We start from the raw sequence: 13,864 nt of genomic DNA on the forward strand, positions 1-13,864 counted from the left end.
AATAATTTTAAAATCTGAAACAATTACAACTACTGAAAATGAATAGAATTAGTGAATTTAGATATAATTATTATTTTTAATAAAATTAAATGAAAATTGTTGACAATATTAAAGTGTAAAGAAAATTACATAATGGTTGTTGAATCCATTATTGTTTTAACAAACTTGGATGGAAAGTCTACCGTCAGTGCATGTGGACGTGGATCCAGTACATCAAATTAATTGTTAGTTTATTATCAGATTTACAAGTCCTGATAATTTCTAGCTGCCCTGGGGTTAAGTAGGAAGATAAGAATAAGAGAGGGATTTGGTCGGTGCATTTCCCACTATCCATTTTTTACTTCTTCTTTAAAATTATGAACAAATTTGTTTCAAAACGCTTTTATTATATTTTTCAACTTTTATTTGACACTTTTAAAATTTTTTGTATTTTTATTGTCTTACAAATTAATATATTTATAATTTTATAATTTAATATTAGCAATAGTTATTTTTAATAATAAATAATTTAGCATATAACTAAATAAATCAAATTCATATTTAATAAATTAGTATATTTTTAAAAAATTTATTGAAAATACAATGAAATAATTTTTAAAATAAAATTAAAATATCTTTAAGTATATCATAGTTAATTTGATGGTAAATTACTTATAAAATAATTCTATTATTAAAAATAAATATTAGAATAATACTAAATCATAAGAATCTAAAGATATTAATTTGTAAAGTAGTAAAAATATAAGATGTGTTTTTGTAATTTTCTCTAGATTAAATTAGTTTCTCAAGGCCCTTTATGCATACATCACCTGCAAATTACACCTATCTACACAAAAAGATTAAAAAACAAATTGCAGGGAAAATTATCAACTGGGAAAATAAAATCAATGGTAGAAAATTCAGTATCCTGATGATTCAAGAGTCATCGCCGAATTCGCCCCAGCGAATACTATGCTTAGCTGCAAGATAGTGCACACCAACTGGACCATTACTGCCATATGAGTAGAGCTCTGGCGCAATTTTTTTCTCTTCTAATTCTTTCAGTAATGGTCTGAATACTCTCCAAGCTGCATCAAGCTCATCACTCCTTAGAAACAGCCTTGGCTCTCCTTCTATAGCATCTAATAGTAGCCTTTCGTATGTATCAGGAATCTCTTTCGGATACCTTTCATGATAGGAAGCGAAAATTAGAAATGATACAATCTTAAGCGCTTGTATTTTCTTGCCAAGATCAGGTATATATATATATGATGAAATAGTTTTTGCTTACCTTGATTTGTATAGCAAATTCAGGTCACTTAAATCTAATCTCATTCCAAGGCCTGGAACCTTGCTGTTGATCTTCAGGTAAATGGCTTCATCAGGTTGTACTCGAAGCACAAGCTCATTCGTGGTCTTATCTAAATCGGTTCCGAAGTTCCGGTCGTACAAGTTTCCGGGCACATGTCTGAATTGAACTCTGATCTCCGCTCTGGATGTGAATCGCAATATTTTCAGTTAATTGATCCACTTCTCAGATTTATCAAAATACAGGTCAGGTTGATCTTAATGAGCAAGAAAAATATGTACATACTGCGTTGATTGAAGGGCCTTGCCTGCAACCATCAAGAAAGGAACTCCATCCCAACGAGCATTATCAATGAAGAGTGTTGCAGCAGCAAAAGTTGGTGTCAGGCTATTCTTTGACACAGTTGGATCATCAATATATGCAAGATTTATTGCATTTCCTATGCCTTGGCCGCCCTTATACTGACCAACGACTACATCTTCTAGCTGAACAGGTCTCAATGAGCGCAAAACCTTGACCTGATTCAAGGCCAAATTGTTGTGAAAATGTGTTGCAGTTACGTTTCAGTGTCATTCTAAAGAGAAATCCTTTCATACCTTCTCATTCCTGATGTCCTCTGCATCTAAACTGACAGGCGTCTCCATTGCGAATAGTGCTAGTATTTGCAGGAGATGATTTTGCATAATATCCCGGATGATTCCATAGTTATCAAAGTATCTATAAACCAGAAAAAAAACAAGAACGTTCAGTTAAGCATTGTCTGATAATGCAGAATACCTTCGGGATAAAAAGAAATTTGTACTTACCTGCCTCTTCTCTCTGTCCCAGAATCTTCCGAAAATATAAACTGAACATTGCGAATGTAGTTCCGGGACCACAAAGGCTGGAAAATAAGGTTAGAGAAGCGAAGCACTAACAGATTGTCCACGAGCTCCTCGCCCATGTGATGATCAATTCTATGAAAAGGATTGCCAAGGTTAAAGGCTTCTATGGTGCAAGCACTGAAATGTCTTTGTCATAAAAAAGAAGCAATACCTGAAGATTTGGTCCTCAGTCAGATATTGCTTTAAGCATCTTGTCATCTCCCTTGACGAGTCTACATCTCTACCAAAAGGTTTCTCAACAATGACTCTTGTCCATCCATCCTCTGAAGAAGCTCGGCGTTGGGCACATCTCACCACATCAATAAACATACTTGGAGGTATTGCTAAGTAAAACAACCTATTGGACTGTCTTCCTGACTGAAAAGGTAGTATTCAAGAAATCAATGAATTTTCATTGCCCCTAAGATTGACAATATAAATTTTATCGCAACTCAACTATGTTAAAGATAATTCAGTGGAATAACCATTATAGTACAGAACTTAATTTGTCGATTTAAATAGATTTTAGGTAGTAGTACCTCTTTCTCTTTGATCTTCTGGTCTAACTCCAAAAAGTGCTCCTCAGAACTGTACTGACCCGAATGGTAAAAACATCTCTGTAGAAATTGATCCATCTTTTCTTCACAGTTTTCGCTGAAAATCATTAAGATGCGTTAACACTTGCTCAATAAAAAACTTTTCTAGTCTTGATGATAATGTATACCTATTGTCTATTCTACAAGTCAAACTCGTGCTAATCAAGTTCCTCAGCTCCTCATTGGTCATTGTACTCCTTGCATAGCCGAAAATTGTGATATTCTGTGCACAACCAGTTAAAGAAGTAAAAATTCAATCATGAATCTACCTACCTTAAATAAGAGAATCTTGAAACTTGCAAATGCTGCTATAGTTACCTTAGGTAGGCGATTTCCGCAGAAAAGAGCAAACAGAGCTGGAAAGATCTTGTTCCTGGCAAGCTCCCCTGATGCTCCAACAACAATAATACTGAGATCAGCAGACTTTGATTTTTCTGTTTCTAAAAGTTTTTAGCTGGAGTTTCGACATCTTCTATGGCCGGAGAACTTGCGCATACACCTATTCCATAAACCCAGATTCAACTTAACAATACTAACAAAGTACAAGGAAATAGCTAAGGACAGTGTGCTTAAGCAGGAAGGAAAAACCCTATAAATGGAAGGATATCAGTATGCAGTGTGATCTGAAGAAGGAATTAAACACAATTAGGAAGAGAGAAATGAGAAGTTACCGGCTCGCAAAGATGCAGCATTTAATGGCTGAACATTTGATGCTTTTATCTGAAAATGCCTGTTTTGTTGAATTTTTGAGTAATTCTTAGAATTCCAGGAGGAGAAGCAAACTCTTGCAGGAATTGCCTCAAGACTAGCAGAATATATTGCAGAAAAGGCACTCGAGGAGGAAGAAGAACAGGAATTTATACGAATAGCCATTTATGGCTGGCAGGCAGGCAGAAAGCAGATGCTCCCTTGAAAAGCAAAATATAATCAATCAGAAACCATACATGGCAGAAGAGATCAAAGCCAGTATGATTGCTTATTGATTTAATAAGTCCACATACAAATCTCTAGACAAATCCAAGCATTTCTTTGATTGGAATGTCGTCCTTTACATGTCCATGTCCATGACTACTGGAAGACCAAACCTTAAAACGACCAAACCCTTTTCATGAACTCAAAATAACAACTACTTTTCCATTTATGACTTTCGGATGTTATGCTGTTGAAGTTCACCAGCACCAAACCTCTTTATACTTGTACTTCTAACTGACAAAGGGACCTAAAATTCTTGTTCCCGGAGGTGGTACAAGTAGAAATTTTAATTAACAAAAAAATTATTAAACAAGTAGAAATTTTAATTTGTGCTACGAAACACATTCTGTTCTTATTTAAACAAAAATTCAACTTGTGTAGCTACCAGAAACTTAATCCACAAATCATTGAAGTCTTATTATCATGCAATTTGTTTTAATATCTTTTTTGTTAAAAAGAAATTTAATAGATTGGTGGACGGATAAATTAAGAAAAATGAATTATAATTAATGTCTTTAATTTGATAATGGTGAAGATGAAATTATTAATAAACTATTTACCATCCGCATCGTTGTAATACAATAAAATCTCTTTATAGTGATATTTTATATAGCAATAATCTTTAGACAGTGATAAAAATTACAGTCTTAATTTGAGCCAGTTATAAATAGAAATAAAGTCTCTAATATAATAAGTTATATATTTTTTAAGTCTTACTTTAAAAAAATATCCTTATATATATATAGTAATATTTATATATATAATTTTGGAAAATATATTTTATACTATTGTAGTATTGTAGTATTATTTTGTCTCGTTAATCCTGTTTATATAATATGACAAAATATTTACATATTTTATTTCTAATTTCTGATATTTCACCAACAATATTAAATATAAAGTTTAAAGAAAAATTTTCCTATTTAAATCTTCAATAAGTTATAATTTCCTCATAATTATAAATTTTATTTAGTTTTAAAAATATAACTATAGAAAATTTTTGCTGTATATTTTTTGAAATAGTGATTATTATTCCCACCCACTTATGGTCTTAATTTTGTGCAGTTTAAGATTATCCGAGTGATTTTAAATAATTTAATAGAGTTGTAAAACTCGTTAGCCTTAAAAGTACTCTATACTTAATTGAGTGGGACAAAATTTCATTATGGGAGCAAACAGATTTATAACTCTTTCGTTATTCTATGTGAAATTAGGTTGATAATCTTAGAAGGTTGTGTTTGTAAAGTTGCCATTAAAATAAAATAATACTAGTTGATTATTCATTAACTGTTATTATTATTTTAATTATAAAATTAAGCAAATAGATCTAATTTAATTAAAAAATTTAACTTTTAATATTAATTTATAATATCTTAAAAAATAATAGCAAACTAACTATTTTTAATTTTTTAAAATTTATTAGTAAAATAATATAAAAATTATTTTGATAATATTTATTAATTAATTTTAGTATTATGTAACTTAATATTATAATTAATATTACTATTTTTATAATTAAAATTTTATTATATAATTAAAAATTAATTTATTATTAAATATAATATTAGAAATATAATCTAAAATATTATTTTATAAAATTAAAATTATTATCTAATTAAAAGACTAATTTATTAGTTAATATACATTAAAATATAATTAATATGCTATTTTTTATGATAGAATTAGTATTATTATCTGATTAGAAAACTATTTATTAGTTAATATAATATTAAAATATAATTAATATATTATTTTTTAGGATAGAATTAGTATCACTATTTGATTTGAAAACTATTTATTAGTTAAATATAATATTTAAATATAATAAATATATTATTTCTTAGGATTAGAATTAGAATGAGTGTTTAATTAGAGATATAACTTATTAATCAATAAATTAATAAAAAAACCTATAAAATTATACATAAACTTGAATTATATGTGTCAAAAATAATACACATATCAAAATAAAATTCTACGTGCCAAAAATTAAACATATGAGTCAAAAAGATTTTAGATTTCAGAAATTAATAAATATACATAGATTACAAATTTTCGTAGGTTAAAATCAATGAAATCTGAAATGGCGTCAGATGAGTTATTACGACACATTTATTATCTCAATAATTTTTATTTATATTATATATATATATATATATAATATTTTAAATTAAAAAATATATTTAATTTAATAAATAAATAGAGAAATACATCTAAAAAAAATAAGCATATTAATTTTGGCTGGAAAAGAAGTTCTAAGGCTTCATGTTGGTAGAACTGGATATCAAATAATTAGGGCAACTTTTTATAAATGTCCTAAAATTAATAAAAATAAATACTGTTTTTAATTTTTTAACTGTATAATTTGTTTTAAAATATTATTTTTAACTTTTTAAAATATGGTGTAGTTATTTTTTAATTATTTTTTGATTGTTTTATCAAAAATAATTAAAGAAAAATTAAAAACAACAATACCATATTTAAAAAAATGATATTTTTGTTATTTTTCAATAATTAATCCTGGTATTGGGATCTAATGCTACACCAATTTGATAGCTGATATCATACCATTGTTAAGCTAGGTGGACTTGGATTCATGGGCTTTCTTTTATTTTAGAATTTTAAATGTCAATGTAAGATCTCAAAAGTTTCAAAACAATAATAATGAAACAAAAAGTCTCTCTCTTAATGGCTGAATTTGATATAGGTTTAATTGAAAAGAGGAAGTTGCATCTTTTAATTGTAATAAAATCTAATACAAATTTCAGCATCAAATTTTAACTTTAATTTTAATTTAGCCTTCAGTAAAATTATCAAATAAATTTATTAATATAATATAAACTCTAGACACACAAAAAAAAAGTTAACACTTTAATTATTAAGTATATAAAATTTATAAAACTCTAAAATAAAAAAAAATTAATACTATCAACTTAAATGATAATATTTTAGTAATGAAATGAGTAAGTATCTCTAATACTAACTCAATTCATATTTTATTAACGTTGGAATTCACGCTACATTAGTAAATTTAATGAATTTTTTTGTTGAATATTAAAATTGGAATTAATATTAAAATATATTATTAAAATTAAAAATTTACAATTAAGTCTTTCATACATGGTATGATAGTAATTGGGTTACAAACTTATCATTCCTACATTACTAGGGAAGAATTTATCCTATTGGGCTTCAATTCTTTAGAAGTATAGTATAAAGAAGAAACAATATTTCAGCTATCAACAAGCGAAATGGACTCAATTATCAATGACCAAACTCTTTCCTTTGATCTACTATCAGGAGCTCCATGGTCATCTCCATGCCGGTAAATGCATTGGGGAATCCTAGCAACATTAATTGCTGCTTCTATAAAAGGTTCTCCAAAATGAGTAGCTCCAATATGATATTCATTCATCTTTGTCCAAGCTTTGTCTATCAATTTATTTATCTGTTCACGAGCTTGCTCCTCTGAAACTCTATTTTCAAACATGTAGCAAGATATTGAATTTGCAGTTTCTCCTCTATTTAACTCATCCTGAAAATTAGATTCCACATGAAATAATAAGTAATGTTAATGATTCAGAATTTGTAAACAGGTAATGGTAAAAATATCCAGATCTATGTGATTTTTAGTAATTTTGGTTAATCCTTTTAATTTTAGTGGTTGAAATTACAAAATTATTTGTGAAATCAGTCAATTTCTAATTTTGAGTCAAAATTGGATAAGTTCAATCCTGAAATGGTTTATCTATGTTATATTATCTCATATAACACGTTATCTAATTTTGACTAAAATTAAAATTTAGCCAAAATTTTAATAATTTTGCAATTCTAATCATTTTTGCTAAAACTGATTTTGCAATTCAACCATTTTTACTAAAATTAAAACGATGGATCAAAATTGCCAAAATTCATTAGGGCATTTATCCATTAGTGCAAGTACAGAGAAATATATGCATACCGATGAAGTAGCCAAATCATTGCAAAGTCGAAAAACAACAGATGGCCATCGCAAAATATCATGGTAGTTTAGTAAAGAATCAAGTGCCTGCTTTGAGTTGTGGCCTAGTAAGAAATATGCATGGACGAGTATAACATTTCCTGATGCAGATCGCCACCCATTTTCGACATAGTCATCGAATGACGGTATGCATTTACTGTGGCTCCACCTCGCTTCTTGTAAGAATGCTTTGCATAAATCAGCCCACTGAAAATCAAACATAGTTCACAAAGTAAACTAGGTCAATGAAACTTGCAGAGATCTTAATTTGTTTTATTGGCAACAAGAAACTAAGGATGAAATGAAACATACTGCTTTTGTCAGGTAAGGAATGATGTGTTCTCCTTGTTCCTTGAGAGTTTCATAAGCCATTTCATTGATAGTGTTATATAAAGCAAGAAATGATAATTGCATACAGTTTGGTAGATCTCTCACTGCATTGACATCCCATCTGAAAAAATTAATAGAAAATTTCGTTAATATTCTTATTAATAAACTTTACAAAAAAAAAAAAAAAAAAACTGTAAGCTTTAAGTTATTGGGTAAGTAATTTTTCATCATGACGGCATATGCCTAGACCTCTCACATGTTAGGGTGGATCCAAGGTACAATATAATGCATATCACTGAGTGGCTCAAGGTTTTGGATTCAAATTCTAGAAATGACTTTTTTAGGATATTTCATGACAAGTGTTCAAAGCTTCATTTTGATTGAATCTGTCTGCTGGGTTTCAAGATTGGTATTGTAGATCCGATCTAAACTAGCTAGAGTTCTACAAACATTTCTCAAATGAAAAGAGCCTATGTACTTAATCTTCTTTTTGTTATTAGAAAATAAAAAGTGATAGACTTGATTTATGGATCAGTCAATTCGTACAAACCTTTCAACAGCATCTGTAAACACCTCCAGTTCATCAAGAGTACCATATACATCGTACACATCATCAATGGTGGTAATTAGTGAAGTGACTTTTGTTAGCCCTTTCCGGCAGGAACTAAATTGAGGCTCAAAGGCCATTCCAATTGTCCAGAAGAAGCATTCCATCAATCTGTCTCTGCTGAAGCTCAGCTTGTTTGCCAAACCCAAATTGTTCCACCATCTATAATTACATCAAATAACATTGTTCCCAAGTCAAATTCTCTTCTATGTAAAATGATAACAAGCCCAAATGGACTCATTACCATTTGGATATACTTAATTACAAATGTAATCCTATGTATTCCTGATTAATTTGTTTATTAACATTTAACTAAATAAAGTCATACATTTTATACAGTTCGTTATACTTACTATTTAACATCTATTTAATTATAAGTTTTTTATTTTTTATTTTAAATTAAAGATAGGAATTAAACTAAATTGCAATATAAAAAATGTAAAGAACTTACTTTTTAACTTAATTTTTTTATTAGATTATTCAATAATTTATAATATTCAAATTAATTATTTCATTAAATAATTCAAAAATCCACAAAGAAGTATTTTTAAAAAAATATTAGAGACTTGGATTTAAAAATAAAAAATATTTCTAGGTTAAAATAATATAAATTAAGAAAACTAACACTAAAACGTATATATATATGATAACTAGTATTATTTGTCACTCGTGGTACGCATATAAATTATTATTATAAAAATCATAATATAAAAAATATTTAATAAATTAATATTAATATAATATATATTAAAAATATTTAACTAGTTTATGTGTATTTTTTTTGCCATATAGTAGTAACTCATGTGTTATTATATACTTTACAAACTAATAAATAACTATAAATAAATTTTATGTAAAATCATATCAACACTAAAAATTTTACAAACTAATAAATAACTATAAATTTTCTTTGATTTATGACTCAATATCAACACTAAGCTTTATATGTTTATTTTATCAAGTTATTTTTTATTAAAATTATTATTTATCAAAAATAATTTATTTTCATTGAATAGTTTTCTTATTTATCTTCTTAAAATAATTTGATTATATTATTTAATAAAAGATATTGAAATAAATTCTCCATGTTAATAAAGAAAAAAAATGCAAAAGTTCAATTTTCTTAGTTTTAATAATTTCTTTAAAAATTTTATTTATAATATAATACATTTAATTGTAATATTATTATAATTAAATAAAATACTTTTTTTAAATAGGAAAAAAAATAAGAAGAAATGAATTTTAAATTTTCATGATAAAAGGGAGCAAAAACATTAACGAAAAATATTAAATAGTAAATAATCTTAGGAATGAAATATTATAATAATAACGAACACATGAATTAATATGTTAACAAATAAAATTAAAACTATGATACATATTTTTTTCTGATTTTTGTCTTCAATTTTTGCAAAAATTTATACTGGGTTATTTGAATTTCATCATAGGTATATATATAGTGCGATATCGTAATTCATCAATTTCTTATAGGATTAGGAATGTATATAAAATCTTTATAGGATTATGATTGAATTAGATTAATCACGAATTAATTTTATTAAGGATAAAAAATTAAATTAATTACATTTAGAATTATGATAGAATTAATAATTATTAATTAATCGTAAGGGTATTTTAGTTAGTTCTAAAAAGAAATTATTTCATGCTTCTATATATATATTATAAATTATAGATTAAAAGTCACTAAAAATATTATATTATCTCACTAAAAAATTATGTTTCGAGTCATTTCGGTTTCTAAATTGAGTATGTATCAGTTATAAATTCTAGTAGTATCGGATCTTGGATCGTGTCAGTTTTAGATTTTGAACTATTTTGGGTCGGATCGTTTTTTGTTTTTAACAATATCAAGATTGATTCAATCTCGGGTTGGTGGGGATATTTTGGTCTCACTTCGAAAATGAATTATTTCGGATTCAAACAATTATGTTCTCATATTATTTTAGATTTGGGGTGTAAATTTATATTAAAATTTGAGTTTTCTGCTTGTTTATTTTGAAAAAAGTTGAATCAGATTTCTACGTTGGGATCATACTCTTGCAAGTTAGTATAGTTTTCTAAAGAATATTATATTAGTTTGCTTAGCTATACCTCGACATGTCTTTGAGGTCTCTTTGGAGTATAGATTGCGCCATGTTAAAATTCAGCTTAGCAAGTTCAAGCAGGGTATAATTTGAATCCTCTCTTTTGTTGTATGCTTCAATATACCATCGTGCTTCCAACATAACCATTCTCCTACACAGGGGAAGCTCCAACGCATGGCTAATACTTTCTACAGTATCTGATTTGGAGTTTCTCTGCAGATCATTTAGATACACTTTTGTCTCTGTCTTTGCCTTTTCCAAAAGATCTTCTCCTTCTAAGTTACAAAATGAAGCTTCATAGAAACTCAATATTCCTTGCACATCCTTCTTGAAGCATTTTAAAAGTTCACCCTTTTGATCCATAAAATCCTTAAAGTCATCTGAGTGTCAGAAAAGGAAATTTGTTGATTACTAAAATAAATGAGTATAAAATCTTTTGAAGAAAACATCAAATGATAGTGGTCCATTAAATCGTATAGAGTTGAAATAAATTCAGTATGACTGTACCTTGGTACACCTCATAACCATGTTGCCTAAGGAGCCTGAAGCTAAGAGCAATAGCATGAAGAGATTTTCTGGGTAGTACATGACATCCTCCCATAGAAACAAATCTGTCAAGAGCTCCCTTTGTGTCCTTCTCAAAAAGGTAAGCCAAACCTAACCTTTGGATGCCGTCAATCAATTCAAGTGTTGTTAACATCTCCTGACTTTCATTATTAATCAAACGTCTTACTTCCTCCTCTAGCTTCCTTGCCTTTTCTTTGTACAATACATCCTGCAATAGTAAAAAGAAAAGAAAAATGAATATAATTGATCAACAGAAAATTTCAAGAAACAGTTTACCATGCCAAAAAAAGATCGAAAGCTTTATTAAGAGGTCTCGTATCCAAAATTTTACTCTATTACAAATATATTGTATTTCCGATATGTGTGTGTGTGTTTATATAAACTTACTGCATTATGATTGTTTAAGGACTGCACAAAATTGTAAGTCCAAATGGTTGGTGGGTAATTGGCAGAGCGTCTCTTAATTACAGGTCGTAAATGAGGAAGCTCTGCCTTGGCTGAACAACTGACTGATTGCAAGTTAACGTTAGGAACTGGTACATGTGGAGAGACATAAGATCTCATGGTGTAAAAATTGGACACTTTGAAGAGATTGATTGCCATTGCCGTTTTCTGTCTCTAGTCTTTGTTTGAAGGAGAACACAATACTATCTCAGGGGAATACGATAGCTAAGAATCTTAATGCAGTTATATATATAGGGTTTTATTTAATGGCTTAAAACAAAGTCTAGTAATTCGTGTATACTGTATCTTCCTACATAGTATATGTTCTTGATCAGGATCACGTTTTGCACATGTGAATGAATAGGAGAAAATGAACAATGATCTTAAAGCATTAATATATTATCAGGTTTACCTAACTGATCCTGTGTCAGCAACGACAGGTGTACAGAACCCGTATGGCATAAAGAAAATTGCAGTCCTAGATAGATCAAATCCATTTAAGACCTTTATGTAAATTAATCATTCAGCTTATTTCTTACAAAAAGTGTCTACGTGCTTTTACATTTCAGTGGTATAGCTTTAGAGCTTGGAGAGATAAGGATACCATTTTGAGAGATAAGGAAGCAGCTTAAGATATAGTTTCCATTAATCATGAGAGCAATCTTTTCTACCAAATCAGTCAAGTAACGGCACAAAAGATCAGCAGAATATGGGACTCAAATCTGGAGAATAATTCTTTCTTTTTATGTACATCTTTTGGTTCTTGTAAAGTGCCTATAAATATAATGAAATTCAGTCATCTCACGTTGAATGAGAAGTTTTTCTAAAAATCTTGGTTAGTTTGTCTTTACTCTCAACTAATATCAATATATTTATATAATCTTAGTTTAATATAGTACGAATTTTTATTAAGTAATTTAATATTATGGAAAATAAAATTAATATGTAATTTTAATTTTATGAGAAATAATATATAATAATTTTAAAAATAAATTTATAATATTTTATGAATATTATGTTAGTCTGTTGATAGTAAGTCACTTAGAAAATGATTTTGTTATTGAAAATTAATGTTCATATCATGAAAAAATAACACCATTAGTTGGGAGGGTATATAATTAAAAAAAAATGAAAACATAAACTCCAAAATAATAAGAAAAGAAAATCACAAATTCTCAAGTGAAGATCGTGTATAAAATGATGCATTTTTTTATATTTCTTTTAACAGAAGTGTCTTATAAGAAACTAGTCTATAACTTCATTAAGAAAACTATAAATTTGTAGAGTCAGCAGAACCTCATTAATTAAACTTCCTACCTATAAAATAAAGAGATAAGTACAAAAGAAATATTATATGATCTTATTTTTGATAATTTATATATATGTTTTGATTTTAGATAAAAAAATTTATATAATTACAAATTATGATAAAATAAGTATTTCATAATTAAAAGCTTTTATTTCATGGATTTTACCGTTTTCGTTCCGATGAACTATTTTTATTATATTACTCATCTATAATAATATAATTTTAGAATTTAATAACTACTAATTTTATTATTTAACTATTATATTGTGATAAAAACTTGAGGGGACCGATTCAAAGCCGATTCTCTTTGGTTGGAACTGAAATTGGTGGTTATGGTTTCAATCCATGAAAAGAAATTATTTATAAATCTTTTTCTATTTAAATATATAATTCATTTATTCTCTTTATGTAGAATTACTTTCTAGAATTATTTATTATTATTTCTCTATCCTAAAAAATAGCATTTTAATTATAGGTTAGTATTATATTAATTAATACATTAATTTTTAAATAGATAATAATTTTAATTTTAGAAAATAATATTTTAAAAATATATATTTAATAATAAATTAATTTTAAAAAATAATAATCAATTGTATTGATTTTTAATTTATATAATACTAAAATTAATTAATACATAATTTTAAAATAATGTATATGTTATTATACAAATAAAATTTTGAAATATTAAAAATTAAAAAATATTTAAATATAGTTAGTTTATTATTAAAATATTATAGATAAATATTAAATATAAAAAATTATTAAATTATATTTATTAAA

The 13,864-nt window shown here is 27.2% G+C and overlaps 2 protein-coding genes across 2 annotated transcripts; both read right to left on the minus strand.

Annotated features, from left to right (window-relative positions):
* Positions 1 to 851: 851 nt before the first annotated feature.
* LOC8260995 (glucose-6-phosphate 1-dehydrogenase, chloroplastic) lies at positions 852 to 3,843 on the minus strand. The gene is given in 11 exon segments (XM_002534349.4): positions 852 to 1,165; positions 1,271 to 1,471; positions 1,574 to 1,806; positions 1,885 to 2,005; positions 2,095 to 2,244; positions 2,324 to 2,529; positions 2,691 to 2,805; positions 2,876 to 2,970; positions 3,066 to 3,196; positions 3,199 to 3,246; positions 3,419 to 3,843. Coding segments are annotated over 11 exon segments (1,752 nt in total). The 5' UTR covers positions 3,621 to 3,843; the 3' UTR covers positions 852 to 915.
* A 2,971-nt stretch (positions 3,844 to 6,814) lies between these two features.
* On the minus strand, positions 6,815 to 12,003 carry LOC8260996 (probable terpene synthase 12). Its single transcript, XM_002534348.3, has 7 exons — positions 11,716 to 12,003; positions 11,269 to 11,536; positions 10,769 to 11,141; positions 8,600 to 8,818; positions 8,032 to 8,170; positions 7,681 to 7,926; positions 6,815 to 7,254 (listed from the first exon to the last, which is right to left on the minus strand). The coding sequence occupies exons 1-7, from the start codon at positions 11,929 to 11,931 to the stop codon at positions 6,952 to 6,954; spliced, it is 1,764 nt and encodes a 587-aa protein (XP_002534394.2). The 5' UTR covers positions 11,932 to 12,003; the 3' UTR covers positions 6,815 to 6,951.
* Between the last annotated feature and the right edge of the window lie 1,861 nt (positions 12,004 to 13,864).

This window comes from Ricinus communis, chromosome 7 (genome assembly GCF_019578655.1).
Source record: "Ricinus communis isolate WT05 ecotype wild-type chromosome 7, ASM1957865v1, whole genome shotgun sequence".
Taxonomy (NCBI): Eukaryota; Viridiplantae; Streptophyta; class Magnoliopsida; order Malpighiales; family Euphorbiaceae; genus Ricinus; species Ricinus communis.